Here is an 18,513-nt window from a genome sequence, read left to right on the forward strand (position 1 = left end):
GGGGAGGGGAGGGGAGGGGAGGGGAGGGGGACTAGGTGTTATATTTTCAAGCAGAATGTATCAGTTGATGCTCACCCAGGGACCTCCCTGCTGTGCACACCCTTCTGTCCACCCACACATTCCTCTCCCACAATTCTCAGCAAGTCTGCTTATCCTCTCTTGGTCTATTTCTGAGTTTTTAAGCTTTAACCTGTATTTACTTCCACTGAAACACACACACACACACACACACACACACACACACACACACACACACACACTATAAGCTATCTGCATATGAGAGAGAACATTTGGTGCTTATCTTTCTGTGTTTGGCTCACCTCAAGAAATATACTTTCCAGGTGATTTAAAACTGAAAATGCTTATTATCACAATGTAAAAAGTTTCACTTTTCAGGAATTCTGGTATACAAAGTACTGGGTTTCGTCGTGGCACCTTTATATGTATGTGCCACTAGAAAACTTTTATTCTTAGTTTTAAAAATCTATTATGTACTGTTATATGTATGGCTGTTTTGCCTGCATGTATGTCTGTGTACCACATTTATACAATCCCCACGGAGGCCAAAAGAGGGTCTGATCCCCTGTGGCAGCAATTGCAGACAGTGGCTAATTGCAGCATAGGTGCTGAGAATCAATCCTAGAGCCTCTGAAAGAGAGGGCTCTTAACTGCTGAGCTCCAGTGCTGGCTTGCTGGAGCCAGCATATGATGACAGGGACTGCCTGCAGGAGGCCGGGATGGAGACAGACAGCTCAGAAATCCATGGCAGCTCCTTGTAGGAAAGGATACTGTCTGGGACTCTGAGAAGCAGGAGACATCCCTCCAGGGGACCTGCCATCTGAAGTAAAGGACTGCCTGTAGTAGGTCAGGATGGAAACATCTCAGTAGCCTGCAGCAGCTCTTGTAAAAAAAAAACCAGTTGTTCCCATTTTTCCTAACCTTCGCCCTGAACAACAGCTGTATAGATTTCATTTGTGCGTGACTGTTTTTCAGTTGGCCTTGGTGTGCATAATTATTCTATTGTATCTGACTTTCTTACTTCTTTCTCCTTCTGCTCTGGTGAATTTTGTGAAACTAGATGTTCCCTGATGTAATGATTCTTAAACAATTAAAATTTGAGACATGGGGCACAGCACAGCACAGCACAATCCTAATGGCCCAGGTGCATGCTGTGTGTTGTCATCTTGGAAAAAATGTAACAACTGCACAATAGTAGCTGCAGATTAATGCTTGACTTGCAAAGAAAGTTTTATGAAATTATTAGAAAATGAAATAGAGCCAACACTGGGACTGCGAGAAAGGCAAAAACTATTCAAGTTATGAAATAAGTTTTGCATAACATTTGAAAGTGTTTCCTGGATAAGCAAGTATAGAATATGTAAAATCGGGGCTGGAGAGATGGCTCAGTGGTTAAGAGCGCCGACTGCTCTTCCGGAGGTCCTGAGTTCAAGTCCCAGAACCCACATGGTGGCTAACAACCAACTGTAATAAGATCTGACGCTCTTCTGGTGTGTCTGAAGACAGCTACAGTGTACTTACATATAGTAATAAATAAATCTTAAAAAAAAGAATATGTATAATCTTATATTAGTAAAACTTATATTAGTAAAACACCAGGATTTTTAGGAGAGTCATTGTGTGCAATGTGCAGAAGCAGAAAGCTAGTGGCACTACTGAGTTATGTATGGGTTAATTTTGATTTTTTTTTCTGGTTACTGCCTGGCAGCTTTGCCCATGTCATTTATCATTAGAGCTTCATAAGAAAATGCAAGTAGCTGGCCTCAGAGCTCTAAGCTCTGAAGTATAAGTTAAAGTTTAAATAATGATAAGTTTTCAATTATTGTTACTTTGGGTATAGGCCTGGGGATAGGGAAGCTTGACACTTTGAGGAACAATTGTAATTCTTGATTTTTTTTCTGGGATGTGGTTATTCTTTGAATTTGATTTGGCAATGGTTATACAATGCATTTTTTCTAACTGCTTTTGGAGTATCAATAAAAGACAGACTGGATCAAGAAAAAGGTGAGAGAGCGAGTAGAGAGCAAGTGAGGAGTATGTGAGGTGAATGTGAAGAGCAAGTGAAGAGAGAATGTGAGGTATGTATGGAGAGTGTGTGTGCCAGTGAAAGGAAGGTGCATGTGGTGTGTGTGTAAGATGTGTGTGAAGAGTGTGTGAAGAGTGAAAGGGGAACACAGAGGTGTGTATGAATGTGGGAGTTCGAGAAAAGCAGAGTGCACAGGGGAATGCAGAGTGTGTGTGGCCTCAAGCTACGAGAGAGAGAGAGAGAGAGAGAGAGAGAGAGGGAGAGGGAGAGGGAGAGAGAGGGAGAGGGAGAGGGAGAGAGAGAGAGAGATCGCAGAGAATGAGAGAGCACAGAGAATGAGAGAGAGCAGAGAATGAGAGAAGAGAGACACTTTAAGCCTTGAAAAATTGCCTGTCCCAAATTTTGTACCCAAAAAAATAGTGGGTGGGTGGGGGAGTGTGTGGGGGACTTTTGGGATAGCATTGGAAATGTAAATGAAATACTCCCCCCCAAAAAATGAAAAGAAAATCACTGTCCTTGTTTCAGAAACTGGCTTTGCACTTGAAAATTATTTCAGTAATGACAAATCCAAAATTAATTTCCATAAAAATACACTTTCTTATATAAATGTCTTCTGAAATATGGTTTGTTTGAAACAACAGCAAATAAAGAGTAAGCATTATTTACTCTTAGGAAAAAGGCCATGCTTGTGCAGAACAATGCACAGAAACTGAAAAGGTGCCTGGAAAACAGACACAAGGCTGGGGGAAGAAAGGATGCATGTTTCCTAGATGCTCACAATAAGCTAAGCACCACTGTGAATACATACAGATATCCTACCCTCACAAAAGTTATACTCTATAGACAGTAAACAGATAAACATTAAGTTAACAATAGTGAAAAGTACAAGGAGAAAAAAGACAAAGTGAGAAGGTCAGGAGGGAGTGGCTGCCTCTTGGGCAGAATAATCAGAGATGACTTCTCTGAAGAGGAGTGTGAGTGACTGATGAAAATGAAAAGCAGGCCCTGAGATGCTGCCCTGGCAGTAGAGGGCAGTGCACAGGCCTCAGGAAGAACAGGGCTGTGGGATGGAGAGAGCAGAGTGGGCGACAGAACAAGGTATGAGGGGCAGAGCGGTAGCTGGTGGGTTATTATACATATGTTTATTTCAAAGTCTTGAGTTACAGTATGTAAACAGATACCATGTTTATACATTCACGATGTAGTCCAGGCTATTTTCAAACTCCTGTCAATCCTGTCTTAGCCACATAGGAACTAGTTTGCTACCATACTTCAAAAGAAAAATTGTAATTATCAATGAAAAACACTTCATTATGTGCATTCACATAGAAGAAACAGCAAATCTTTGTTTGGTAGACATTTTAATTAACAGGATCTTTTTTCATTCAGCCTAGAGAGTTAAAACTTGCTGGAAGGCACTGACCTCAGGGGAAAGCACTGAATAAGCCTGCGGTGGTTTTTCCAGGGAGACTGGCAGGCAGAACTGCCCTGTCTTCAACCGTCCATTCTGCAGCATTGGTATCCACTTTAAATAAAAAAGACATGTGTCTGTTATTGAAATCATTATGTGGACAGTCAGCTTTAAGAATGTGACTGAAGCCAACTTTCTCTGACATCAACAGACATTATGTGTGTAACTGCCTAAGTAACGATGGGCCTTCAGCACTCCACTTCCCTGATGATATTTAATTCATGAAAATTCCAAAACTGACTATTTCAACATGAAATATTTAGTACGTGGCCTTATTATCCAAGGAAGAATTGGTTCTAGAAAAGGCTACAAAATCAATTTAAAAACAATAGTTTCACTTCAAACAGAGGAAACCTTGAATACTGGAAACAAAAGTATAAATATAATTTATTTCCTAGCAGTTACCATAATTTCTGTCACAAACATAAGAGATAAAAAATATTAAATCAAATATAAATTTAAGTTGAAGGATAAATTCTACAACAAAATTGCATGACAGCACCTTACACAGACTTTCACTGCATGTTAACCTTGGCAGTGCGGCCATAATTAGTTTTTTTTACAATATCCAAAGGCTTTCGTTTCTTGTCTATGGGTTTCTTTTATTCATTCAAATCATTCTCTCATTGAATCTATTATGTTTATACTTCATCTTAGGAAAACACCCACCCATCAGAACCAACACCTAAGCCTTTATGAAAGTGACTAACCAGCTAAGGACACCAGTGAGCAGCTGAGGTGAGGGTGCTTCCTGAACAAAACGGAGCATCTACAGAGTACCACACTTCATAAATATTTTAAAACATTTACAATCCCTTGACGTAAGTACAATACAATGACAGGAAGACTTACTGTATATCCGACTGGGGTTTCGAGAGGAGTGTTTTGTTTCTGCTGACAACTAACATGATAAAAAGTAAAGAGCAAGTGGTGGTGGTCAGTTAGCGTGGCGGGAAGCTTGACCTTGATTTCCTCGTGAAAATCAGGAGACCTTCATACAAAGAAATAAAAACGAAAATCAATAGTCAGTCATTGTTTAAAATGGACAATGACTGCATTTGCTTAGCTGCCTGGTTTAAGATTGACTTAGGTTCATGCACAATTTTTCTCTACTCCAGGGAATTTTTTCATCATCCTCACTTCTAAGGAATTAACTTCTACTTCCAGATGAGGGAGCAAACACTGTTTCTGAAATTGTTCATAATGTTTTTATGAATGAGCTGAGGCATCCTACTATTTGAAAATTCATTAATAATTATCAGCTAGATAATGAGATCTCAATCACACTGGGCATTATACTACATTTATGAACCAAATTTGGTACCCACTTACACGGAAAAGTCAAACAAGTCTTCTGGGTATATATTTTTAGGTCATACCTTATGGAAGCATTTTCCTTTTGCTGGGGTACCAGCAAAGATACCCTTTGGGAGGGGTATCTCTAAAGATACCTAAACATTAAGTTAGGCTCTCTGGGGAAAGCTTTCTTTCAAATGTTCCATTGTTAAAAGGAATAAATAACGTTAGCAAACAGACTACTGTGGACACAGTAGACAATAAAGACAAAATCAGAGAAAGCCTGCAAACTGAACTTGTCCAGCAGCATAGACGTGCTCCTAGCCATCACACTAACACAAAGAATGTCATGCTTGATGGCCATGGTGCTTCTTCTCAGCACAAGGGGTTGTCTCAAGGGACACTTTCACAGAACCCTGGCTGTTTTCTTGATATAGAAATAAAACATAGAACACAATGGAGGCATCTCACTTTTCCATTCTCAGCGTCTTTCAGAATGATACTCAGTGAAAATACAGCTAAGCCACATGGTTCCAACCACGTTTAAAGTGAAGGCTGTCCACCCTGCTAGGTAACTTTCCTTCTCAGATGTCCATCAGTCAATACTCTTCCTGGTCAAATAAGCCTCAAAACTATATTGGCAGGCATGGAGTTGATCACAGAAACACTAAGTGGAATTAGGCCTTAAATAAGGTAACAAGAAAGAGCTAATCCTAGCTGAGAGTTTGATGCCTGGTGAACATTTTCAAAAGCATGTCTCTTGTTACTAAGCTCACCAACCATCACTGAATTATAAAAACCTGGATTTATAACCAATGTCAGGCAGTACTGCCACTAATAATTTCCACTAATAATTAAAACAATAATAATAATGGCCCAGCCAAACTGAGAAAGTTTTAGAAATTACTGTTTTTATAGAAATATATTTCCTGTTATGTAATATTTGGGTTCTTCATTTCTCCCTGAAATTACAGTATAGGTGTCTATAAGAATTACTGACTTCAATATATTGGTTTGTCATATTTAGACTAAATTTTTATTTTTGTGGTTGTTTTAGAGATAAATAAGACAATAATTTTCCTTAAAGCTATATAACTTAGTATGAATATGAATTGGACAGAGATGTCAAAAAAGCCTAGTACACTACCTAGTTTTATATTCCTGAAGATCAGGAATAGGTTTCATATTTTTCAATGGTTTTTAAAAATCTGAATAATATTTCTTGATATGAAATTGAAATTTTAGGGTTCACAGTAACCTTTTAGTAGACCACAGCCATAGCACATTGCCTCACCATCACTGACCGACTACTGTGCTTTAGTGACGTAATGGCAGAGCTCAGCGACTGCAGGAGATGGTGTGTAGCAATAGGCTTGGACCATACAATATCTAGTCCTTCATAGAAAATGTTTGTCAGTTCCTGATGGAGATCACATGGGTTAAGCACTTCAAGAACAAAGTCAAACAGACTATTTCCAGTTTGAGATCAAAATATGATATTTGATACAGGCCTGAAAGAGTGCATAGAGTTTAGTACACACAAGTTCAAGAAAGGCCCAGAAACAAGGAGAATATTGAGACTTACAATTTTGATTAGATTCCAGAGAAAAGAAGGAAAATGTCAAAGATGTCAAATTTTGAACCAGAAAAATGGTAGTATCATTACTAAAAACAGAGAGTGTTGTAGAGACAAACACGGAAACCAAGAAGGCAAGACATGCAAACCGGTGTGTCTCATCAGTCAATGAAAAGATATATGATCACAAAAGGTCAGGACTGGAAATGATTTGGGAGTGTTCCATATAAATGTTAAAATAGAAGTGTTTTCATTGAATGCAGCAGAAAGACATCACTTAGATAACAGACACAGATTTGTGAGCAAAGATTTAGTATTTTGTGTGAAGTCATTACAGGCAGAAAATCTCGAAAGGTTGTCAGAACTGAACTGTGGCTGCAAAGTGAAAGTGAGAGACAGAGTTTAAAGGGGAGCAGAGAGCACGCAGCACAACAGCACCAGGGGACAGCGCAGCGCCTTGTTACACGTGAAGGACAAGCCTCACTTGGAAAGGAAGGATGGAGCAACAACTGTGATGGGCAAGAGACAGGAGCTGACCATATTCTGAGGAAGTGGAACGGGACTGGGAGCAAATGTGAATGAGTCGCACTGAGGAGAGAGGACATTGCTACTACTGAAAGAGAAGGAAAGGCAGACAAGTATGTAGATAATCTAAGCAGTGAATAGAGAAATTACAGATCTCAAATGTGACAACCATAATCAATAAGCTAGAAATGCAGAAAAAAAGTAGAAGCTGTAGGAAACTCATATAGTTAGTTACTGCTTTATGAAAGGAAAATATACAAAATAAAATCAAACCAAAATGATCACAAGAAGACTGTAAAAGAGGGGCTAATGGAAGAGAAATGAATGACTGTAGCCCCTACACGTGACACACAATTCTGCAACAGCTCATGCAATGGGAACAATTTGTGATTTTTTTTCCCTTAAATAATTCCCCTCTCTCACATACACAGAAAGAAGAAAATAAAAGCAAGATGAGGGTAACAATTTCCTCACAGAACTAATCCTGGATTAACTACTACATCAAAGAATCATGGATGGGATGGTGAACATATCACCCCTGCAAGGAGCTTGAGGAGAGCAGAGTTCAACAAAATGAGGAAGTATCGGAGGAAAGTAATAAGGCAGAGACCAAAGGGCCAGAGGTTCCAACACTAATCCATAACTATACAGAAAGAAACAGAATTTTAAAAAGATGTTCTTGTCTAAAGCCTGACATTTGACATGTCTACAAAGAAGAGCTGCACATCTACAGACTGAAAATCGTCATTCTGATGTCAGTCGTGAATTTGGCACGTTCAGTGCAGCAAAGCATTTGGTAAACATACTAATGTGAGTGCTAACAATGCCACTAAGAAGTGAGTAACTTTGAAAGAAATATTTTAATTCAGTACCTGTTATGATATACTACGGCTGTATAGGCTTCCTTTGAAAATTCTGAACAGCTAGATTTACCAAAGATTACCTGAAACAAATAACAGCATGTTGAAACTTGGTTGTAATAAATGCTGGATGGTTCACATCTATGTAAGAACTGTATGCTTTAATAACTATTTGAGAAAATGGGCAAAATTGGCCCAGTGAAGAACAATGTGCCTAATTATAAAAGCTCAACTGCTTAACTATCTTCTCAATGATAGACCCATCTGACATTCAACCATTCAGAAAGCTTCTACAACCATATTTCTTCTATTCACTGAATAATCAGATACATTTTTGTCCTCTTCCCCTTTCCTGCTCTTCTGAGACAAGGCTTCATGTAATCAAAGGTGGACTTGAACTTCACATGTAGTTGAAGACTGCCTTAACACTAATGCTGGGATGACAGGCATGTGCCACCGTGATGCCTAGTTTTATGCACCCAGGGCTTCATGCATGCTAGGCAAGGTCTTTGGCAACTGAACTACATCTTCAGTCCTCTTTCCTGTTTTCTTAAAGGAAGTGAACATTCAGGGAGTAACATCACTTTGAATTTAAAACAAGAAAATTACCCCAGCATGGTGGCATCAATATGCAATGTGGTGGCTTTACTAAAACATGAGAGTCATTCTGCAGATCAAATACCGATTATTTATAAATGATACAAAGTACTATTTTTATGTCATGCTCTTTATCTTTTACTTCTCACACATCCTGCAAGTTACTTCATAATGGAGGTGCTCTGGTTTAGACTTACGCTTGTGTGTTAGTTTTAAAATCCACCACATATAAAAATGTTCAGTATTTGCACAAAACTGAGCCAGCAACACGGTTGGAGACTGATGTCATCGTCATCACTACTGTGACTACTATATGACAGTATAGTTTAGAAATGCCACAAGTTAAACACTTTCGATCTGGCAGCAATCGTTCCATAGCACATCAGTATGCTTGTGCCGTCAGACTGTGAGACGATTCAGCGCAGTCCTTTTGTAAAGGACGTGACTGACATCTGTTTCTCATTCTAGAAATTCAGCAGGCGATTCTTACTTGAGATAAGTAGCAAATACAGTAATATTCACTCCCCTGATAAGCTCTGTTAATCAATCTTCAAATGCTTCAGTATGCTTCTGTTTGTTTATTTTTGTTCTTATTTCAAGTTGAGATAGAGTCCCACTATGTAGCCCAGGTTGGACTTAAATTTGATATGTAGTCCAGGCTGGTTTTAAATTCTCAATCTTCCTGTATCAGCATCCCCATAACTGGGATTAAAGGCAAGCACCACAATACCTAGTCACCTTAATATCCTTTCAAAAACCTTATTTCTGTGCCATAATTACAAATGCTATAATTTTGCCTTACATAATTTTTGCCTTATAATTTTGACAATTACATAATCAAAAATTATATGGAGACCCCTAAAATATTCATAGTTTAAAACATAAACAAATGCATTAGGCTCATGTATAATTTTTTCATAGCTGCCATTTACACTAACATAAAAACATTATACTGTCATATAAATAATAATATACAGGTGAAAGGAACACAGCATCTTTTTTTCTTTAGGAACTATCTCTTTTCACAAAGTAATGTACTTATCTATGCAACCAGAAGAGAACAAAGTGGGATGTGTTCAGTTCAATCACTAGCCATGCAGGCTGTCTCTCAGCAACATGGGTTGAACAGCAGTTAAGTGCTGAGTACTATGCTAGCATCGAGATACAGACCTATGTGAGACAGCGTCCCTGCCCTCAAGGAGCTCACAGTCTAATGCATATAATAAATAAACAGGCAACCATATTGTGTAGGAGCGAGAAAATTCTGTTGCAACATCAAAGAGGGCGGGGCTAACTGCCCATGCGGGTGGTGTACCCAGTGCTGTGTGGAAAATGCCAGGAATGTTCTAAGACATGGAAGATGCTGGAAAGTAAGCAATGCAACGTTCTTTGACATATACAGCATCTCCCATAAAACTCAAACCTACATGGCAATTCATATACAGTATTGGCTTTGAACAATATATTGCCTCAACCAAAATAGAACATTTATTCAGTTAGCCAAAAATAAGGATCTAATAAAGAATAAAATGCTAGTTTCAAACTTCAGAAATAAATTCCACATCTATTCAGCAAATATTTGTTCAACTCAACATGTTATATGTTAGTTTCTGAAATAGCTGCTGCAAGAGAATACAAAGATGAATAATTTGTGTTCACTGGTGTCAAGGAGATCCACATATGGATACAAGTGTGGCAACAGGAAAGAAGAAAAACATCTTTCCCCGGAGCAAAAATATCTAAAGTACCCGATCAAAAGAGATCAGAAAAGCTGTGCTCAGCCAAGCATTTTCGTTACATTTGCACAGTCTGGGGCTACAGCATATGCCCAAGCATACAGCTGTTCTAGGTTTCCAACTTCAACCACCCCAAAATCTCAACTGCCACACAACTTGAGTTCCTTAGTACTGGCAGTTGTGGTAGTGAAGCATCACCCGTGGCTACCCGCAACGGACTCCTAAGTTACTGTACCTCACAGCGACTTCACTGTACGCATGACTCTCAGGGATAGTCCTGGCCCTTCCTGGCTCCTCTTGCCAGACTCACCGCCATTACCAGTTCACATCAGAACAGGGAGAGGGGAGTTCTTGGTAAGATGGTTACTCACTATCTCATCAGGCGTCGTCTCCCGACTCTGAACCCCTTCTGGTCGACTCTGTGTCAGTCTTCCATAAAGCATGTCACCATTCTCAATGGTTTTTTTGTTGTTTTTTTTTAATTGCTACTTAGCTTAGAGCCACAGAGATGAGTGAATTCCAGCAAGATTCAGCCTGGGCACTGGGTGTTTTAACAACTCCCTAGATATATCTAATATGTACCCAAGATTAGTCTCTAGGAGCCATCTGCAAAGGACAACATCGTCTCCTACTGCCCTCATCTGCAGTTCTCCTAATTGGGGGATGAGGAAAATCAGAATCACAAGTGCCAAATTTAGAGCAAAATCACCTACTATTTGAGAGAGTTCCCTAGACAGACATTGCTGCAGTCTCACTTACTGCATTCTCTAGATTACAAGATTTATTCATCTTTGCATCTCTGGGAGTGCTTCAAATATGCCAAGTACTCATGAAAAACTAGAATTAAGCATATTACTATCCACTCAGGAAGTGATGCAGTCATAAATATGGTTCAAAAGAACACATTAAATTGCAGTTTAGAGCTTCCAATCAGTGATATAAAACAAAGCTTATCTACTTGAATAAAGTTTAGGAGAGGAACAGTGAAGAGTGGCTCTTACCGGCATTGCGTTGCTCGGGTCTTCCCCATACATAAACTGGACTTTCACTGTGATGTTTCTGGCAGAACCTTGACGGTTGGCAAAATTAAGACTTTGAGGGTAAATGTAGAGAAGATTTCTGTGAAACCAAGAAATGTAAGCAACAGTGAGGACGTAGCAAGCAATTCTGTGGGTTTAAGAACTGAAACAACACTTCTGGTTCTATGTTAGCTCCTCCAAGCAGATACAAACAACAAATTTCACAAATGTGTTTCTGGTATGATTCTGATCAAGAACTTACAAGGAACAATATGCCACATTATAATTCAAAACTATACTGCAGAAACCACACTAATAGCTCATTAGTAAAGTACTGGCCATACAAACAAGACCCAGAACAAAAGCTGAAGACATGCCAGTAAGACCAGCACTGGCAGGCAGACAGGCGATTCCCCAGGCCCTACTCAACACCCAATCTAGGCTAGTCACTTGAGTTTCAGGCTCAGTGTGAAATTCTGTCTCAAAAAAAAAAAAAAAAAAGTTGGATAGCAACTTATATAAACATGTACACACATGTACATATTAAATATATGTATGCATATTATAATACAAAAGATACAACAGAGTCAGGTAGTTACTATAAAATAATTATATTCTACCCTGTATGTATTCCAGTTCATAACTGTGTATCTTACACAACTTAATAGTTACTGCTGTCAATATAAAGAAGAAAAGTAATTCAACCAAAAGCACATGAATAAAGGGTTCAGAATGAAAGTTACACATGGGAGATGACCAGATGGCCATGAGAATGAATGGAGTCTGCAGCTGTTGGAGGTTGGTGCGGAGACATCTTCAGTACATGCCAGAGACCTGGGATAGGAGAGGCTCCTAAGAACCATGGGAGTGACCTTAGCTGAGACTCACAGCCGTGGGGATATAGAACCTGAGGAGGTTACCTCTTATAGACAAGTAGGAACCCCAGTGGAGCAATAAAGGCACCAACCCACCCACAAAACTTCCAACCCAAAATTTATCCTGCCTACGAGAAATGCAGGGATGGGGGATGGAGCAGAGACTGAAGGAATGATCCACTAATAACCAGTCCAACTGGAGACCATCTCACAGGCAAGCACCAATTCCTGACACTATTAATGATATTCTCTTATGCTTGCAGACATGGCTGTCCTCTGAGAGGCTCCACCCAGCAGCTAACTAAAGCAGATGCAGAGACGTACAGCCAAACATTAGATGGAACTCGGGGAGTATTATGGAAGATTTGGGGGAAGAACTGAGGGCCCTGGGAGGGATAGGAACTCCACAGGAAGACCAACAGAGTCAACTAACCTAGGCCCTTGGAGACTTTTTTTTCTTGGAGACTCTCAGAGACTGAACCACCAACCAAAAAGCATACATAAGCTGGACCAAGGCCCCTGCACATATGTAGCAGATGTGCAGCTCTGTCAGGAACAACAGGAGCAGGGCCTATCCCAAAAGCTGTTGCCTGTCTGTGGAACCCATTCCCTTAACTCGGCTGTCTTCTCTGGCCTAAGTGAGAAAAGACACATCTGGCCCTAAAGAGACTGAAGTGCCAGGCTAGGGCAGAGAGATACAGGAAGGACGCCACTCTCTCACAGGAGAAGGGGAGGAGGAGGGGGAGCTGTGGGGGGACTAGAATGGGGGGACAGCAATCAGGGTATAAAGTGAATAAATTAAAGAAAAAAGAAAATAGAAGTAGAAAATGAAAAAGCTAAATGACTTAGCTGGAGAAGGAAAAGGAGAGGGAGGGAAGAGGGAGGGGAAAGGGGAGAGGGAGAAGAAGAGGGAGAGTGAGACAGACTGAATAACTTTGTATGAAGGTTGTTGCTTCGGGCTGATGAACAAAATATTAACAGGACCCTGAAAACCAACTGCCAGGGCAGAGTGGTATGGCAATATATAACTACTACCACTACTACTACTATTACTACTACTATTACTACTACTTTGTTTTAAAAGATTTATTTCTTATTATAATTAAGTACACTGCAGTTGTCTTCAGACACACCAGAAGAGGGTGTCAGATCTCATTATGAGATGGTTGTGAGCCACCATGTGGTTGCTGGAATTTGAACTCAGGACTTTCAGAAGAGCAGTCAGCTCTTACAGGCTGAGCCATTTCGTCAGCCCCTCTTCTTTTTGGTTTTTCGAGACAGGGTTTTTCTGTGTGACCCTGGCTATCCTGGAAATCACTCTGTACACCAGGATGGCCTCAAACTCAGAAATCCACCTGCCTCTGCCGGGATTAAAGGCATGGGCCACCACTGCCTGGCAATATGTAACTTCTTAAAAAACATGTCCTGGATTCAACAAATTTACTTCTAGTCTAAGAAGAGAATTATACATAGGAATTGATAAGTCTGGTGAAAGTAATTCATTACAATATTTTTATAATCAAGAAAATTAAAATAACTATAAAGAGATATACAGTTCACCACGATGCTAAGCATCCCAAATAAAACAAAAGTTTGAAATAGTCTTAAGCCTGAAACCCTTTAAAGGTATGTAGGACAATGCCTAGTGTTTTCTTTTTTTTTCTTAATGAAACTTTCCAAGACCTGGCATCATACAACAGATCTGATGGTTCAGTGTATACAAGATTTTGTTTAAAAAAAAATACAATGTATTATTTCATATACTGCATATATTTCCTTCACACACTATGTCTATGAACCATAAATGAATCCCATACTTAGACTTTGGTTCCAGCCCCCAAGATATTTTAGTACATACACAAGTGTTCTAACGAATCTCATACTATCAAACAGCTATAGTCTCAAGCATTCTGGGTATAGGATATTCAATCTATTGGATGATTAATTACTATGGAATACCTTGACAATGTGCAGTAGTATTTATTGATGAAAGAGGATCGAGCGGAGGGCAGACTCCAGAGCAGGGAAGTGGCGTGGCACTATCATGTTGATAGGTATTCTTGGGGGAGGGGGGCCAGTGACAAGGAAGGAAGAAGCAAAAGAGAGAAAGTAGGCAAAACTATTTCTAAAATACTAACACACGTGGATTTAAGGGTTTTTAAAAATATCTACTTTAAATATTTTTAATAGTGAAAAACCATACAATTTTCAATGGTAAGAGATAAGATTGTCTTTTTTTTTTTTTTTTTTTTTTTTNTTGTTTTTTTTTTTTTTTTTTTTTTTTGGCTGGTATTTTATTTTATTTCTTTGTGTACATTAGGCCATGAATTCGTATGGAATGGGCTCCAACAGCTCAGGCTCTTTTCCGTTAGTCCTCATAAAGTGTGCTTCTCTGGGTGGTGCAGGCTGGCGCTTCAGCTGCACCCAGGTGCCCCTCTCTTTGGCTTCCTTTTTCTTCTGGTCGTTCTCCTTCACCCGCTTCAGGAAGCTGTCCCTGCTCTTTGAGTGCTTGATGTGCTCAATCCACACATTGATCCTCTTGGCCAGAATTTTGCCCTTAACCTGCTTGTTGACAATGATGCCCACAGCATGCTGGGTGACATTGTAGACTCTTCCGGTTTTGCTGTGGTAGCACTTATGGGGCATTCCTTTTTGAACAGTGCCCATTCCCTTGATGTCTACAATATCACCCTTCTTGTAGATTCGCATGTATGTGACCAAAGGAACAACGCCATGTTTCCTAAAAGGCCTAGAGAACATATACCGGGTGCCTCTCCTCTTTCCCTTTGTGTTCGTCATTTTGGCGAGTTACTGGAAGATGGCTATGGCGGCCGAAAGCAAGATTGTCTTTTAAAAAGAAGCATTCATCCACAAATTCTAATGAAATGGAGAGCAGTACTCAAAACAAGGCTTCAAGGCAACTTAAAGAAGGTTAACTACTTAACTAGTTAATCTAGCTAGCATGGCCCATATAGCATAGTTTTATTAATCTGCTCATTAATAAAAAAGGAGAAATTAAAGATGATTACAACTGGTCAATTGAAATATTTATTGATCACCCCATAAATATTATACAGAATGTTAAACAATGGGGAATCAAAGAAAGACCTGGACCACTAAGCCTGGCAACTGCAGGTAGAAGGAGTGTAGACTGCTACTGTTGGTTGTCCTCTAACCTGCAACATGCTGTGAGTGTGCGCACACACACACACACACACACACACACTGCACCTACCCTCCTCCCCCACGACCAGTGAAATGTCTCAGTGGGAAAGGAGCAAGCTCTGCAAGTCCAGGAGCCTGAATTCAATCCTGGAACGCAGAGAAGCATACGATGAGAAATGACTCTACAAAACTATCCTGCAACCTCCACAGGTGTACTCCCTATACTCGCTAATGACGATAACATGATCAAAACATAGGTAATATTTACTGATCATGGGGGACATGTGCTTAAAGGGACAGAAATACCTGTAAAGACTAAAATAATGCAGTGCTTGGAATGGAAGCAGAGCATCGCACATGCTAGGCAAGCCCTGTGCTGCATGACCTCTGAGCCCAGCTAATGCTGTTCTGATCAGAGAAAGGGTGGTGCTAATGTAGTATTCTAGTGTTTTTCTTTTCTTCAATTCACAACATTTCTATCTATATACATTTTCTCAGATATTTCCAAGCATTTCTAACAACAGATTACATTAGTCTTCCACTTATTTACAAGGTAACCAGGGTCCATGGAATCCAATACCTTGTTCTGGCCACTGCAGACATGTGGGGCACACACAAGGAAGCAAAACACTCATAGACATAAAATAAAAAATCATTCTTTAAAGAGTCAAAATACCTCATTTTTAATTTGGAAGTCATGCTACCATAATATTACACACTCTTGGGAAAGCAGGCAGCATCCGTGGCTCGCTGGACCTAAGCACGTGAGAGCTGCTGAGTGTCCTCGAGTCCTATAGAACCAGGAAACTTTGTATAGCAACTCTTAGAAAGAGGAATTCTTAAAGTAAGTATTGAATTTGGTTAACAGTGCTTGATTTCCTTTGGGATTCTTTCTATATTTGATCAGGGTTTTATTTAAAGGGCCTCTTTTGCGGGACTGGAAAGATGGCTCAGCAGTTAAGAGCACTGGCCATTCTTCCCGAGGACCTGGGTTTGATTCCTAGCACCCACATGGCAGCTCGTAACAGTCTCTAACTCAGTCCTATAGGACCTGATGCCCATCTGTACAGACACACATGCAAGTAAAACACTCATGCACATAAAATAAAATTAATTTCTTTTTTAAAAAGGGCCCCCTCTTCATAGTCCCTTTAAAAAAAAAAAAAAAGGAAGCTGCTATATTAAAGGGACTTGCACCTGCTATGTGTATGTCTTACACTTGATATATGAAAAACTCTTACTCAATCCATAAATATTTAATGTTTCTATAAGGCACAAGGCAAAGTACAAAGGAGCTAAGATCCAAATTAATAATCATTTACGAAAAAATGTATAGTGTAACAGAGCAGGGAAATTGGCTCATCATGTACCTCAACTAGGTGGATGGAAATCCAAGGTCAATAGTTTTAAACCACAGAAGCTGACAGCTTAGTTAAGAAAAGTTTCGAAACATGCCCTGCATGACCAAGGATCACTAACTCTTCCATGAAAGGAGAAAACGTGACTGTTCACTCTAGCTCCAACACACTTTAACATGAAACTGATTTGGTTTTGTGTTTATTGCATGGATATATACGTACATGTTTGTTTACTTTTTCCATCCAAAAGTATTTATATAATTCTGTAATGCCTACTTAAGGAAATGTACACAGAGTGGGCTGTGGAACTGTTCAGTGGGAAAGTGCTTGCCTTATATGCTAAGCTTCCAGATTCAAGCCCCACTACCCGCCACATACACATCCCAAAAAGAGAAAGCATGCACACATATATAAGTTAACCAAAAGATACAATTCCTAACCAAAATTCAAGAAAACAAACCTCTAAAACCTAAATATCAGAAAATTTCAATGACTAAATAATTTTAGCATTACTCTTCACCAATAAATTCTAAACGTAACCACATTGTTCCTAACTACAAGAGATAGCTGATATATGTAGTGCCTATTAGACAGCAAGAAAGATTCCAGTGATTTTAAAATACTAATTTTAATCTTTTCCCAACCCTAAGTAAAGTATTATCTCCACTGGACAAAAGAGGAAACAGAGGAAGTAACTGATGTGACCAAGGGTGGAGGAGCTAAAGAACAGTGGGCGGAGACCCCACGCCCAGTGGTCCTGCTCCACAGTCACGCTCACAACCAATACTTAACTGGCATCACTAAAGAAACCATTACAGTCAAACCTGTCATATTTAATCAATCAACAGAGAACCTCCATTTACGATAGGAATGGGAATTTATATGAACTGAATTTTAGAAAAGATGTGGTTTGTAAAAATTTGCCTGACAACTTAATTTGAAACATTTTATATTGATTTTTTTTCTTTGCAAAAAAACCTAGCTATATACATGAGGGCTGGAAAGATGTTCAGCATATATGAGCACAGGCTGCTCTCTAAAGGACCTGGGTTTGACTCCCAGTACCAACATGGTGGCTCACAATCTTCTGTAACTCCAGGGGACCCAATGTCATCATCTTACCTACCACAGTACATGCACATACATGAGGACAAAACACCCATACACATAAAAAATTTTTTAGCTATGAACTTGACCCCAATTCATGGTGGTAAATGACCATAATCCCAGCACTAGAGCAGGAGAATCACCACAAATCTGATGTTAGCCTGGGCTACAAAACAGGACTGTTAAAAACAAAACAAAACAAAGCTACAAATTATATAGTGCAGCTATCCCAATAAATGAGGAAACTGGTGAAGGGGGAAATTAAATAACTGTTTAAAGCCAAAACACTAGAGCTATCTTTTAGAACCAGACAACAGTGTGATTCCAGAAGTCGCACTCTTAGTAATTATGTTAATTTCCCCAAATGTCTTGTATTAATACTAAGGATAACCACCCATAACTTAAGTTCTTATAATTTTTACTTCTAATATCAATTGCAGACAATGGAACATTTACTCTTAAACATACTATTAATCTTTACTTTTGTTAAATTTTTAAAAATTTTATAGTAAGAAAATTGTTATTAAGCTCACAAACTTCAGGAAATGATGGTTAAACCTCTGCTACTGGGAGAATTGGAATTTAATTCTAGTTTATACTCAAACGATCACATGTCTACTGCTACTTCACATGTGTGTGCATCTATCTACATATATATACACACACATACATATATGCATGTCTATGACATATATACATGAAAACCATGGAAAGGTGGAAAATAACTTTATTGATTAACATACACGAATGGTTAAGACGTGTTTATAAGGACGTAAGCAGTAGTTCTAGTGACAAGTGAATATATAGTTATATGCTAGCTTATACAGATTGCAGAAACAGAGGCTAGAGCAATGAGAACCACAGCACTAACTCAAGAACTTGGA

The 18,513-nt window shown here is 39.3% G+C and overlaps 1 protein-coding gene and 1 pseudogene across 5 annotated transcripts in view; both read right to left on the reverse strand.

Annotated features, from left to right (window-relative positions):
- Positions 1-18,513, reverse strand: part of Dock7 (dedicator of cytokinesis 7) — a 183,354-nt gene that overhangs the window by 72,007 nt on the left and 92,834 nt on the right. For all 5 annotated transcript variants that reach the window (XM_029475730.1, XM_029475731.1, XM_021161214.2 and 2 more), the window contains exons 15-18: positions 11,107-11,224; positions 7,785-7,855; positions 4,368-4,506; positions 3,468-3,569 (exon numbers count right to left, since the gene is read on the reverse strand). In XM_029475730.1, the coding sequence (XP_029331590.1) occupies positions 3,468-3,569; positions 4,368-4,506; positions 7,785-7,855; positions 11,107-11,224 (430 nt within the window). The remainder of the gene's footprint in view (positions 1-3,467; positions 3,570-4,367; positions 4,507-7,784; positions 7,856-11,106; positions 11,225-18,513) is intronic.
- On the reverse strand, positions 14,316-14,798 carry LOC110292327 (annotated as a pseudogene).

Source organism: Mus caroli, chromosome 4, assembly GCF_900094665.2.
Source record: "Mus caroli chromosome 4, CAROLI_EIJ_v1.1, whole genome shotgun sequence".
Taxonomy (NCBI): domain Eukaryota; kingdom Metazoa; phylum Chordata; class Mammalia; order Rodentia; family Muridae; genus Mus; species Mus caroli.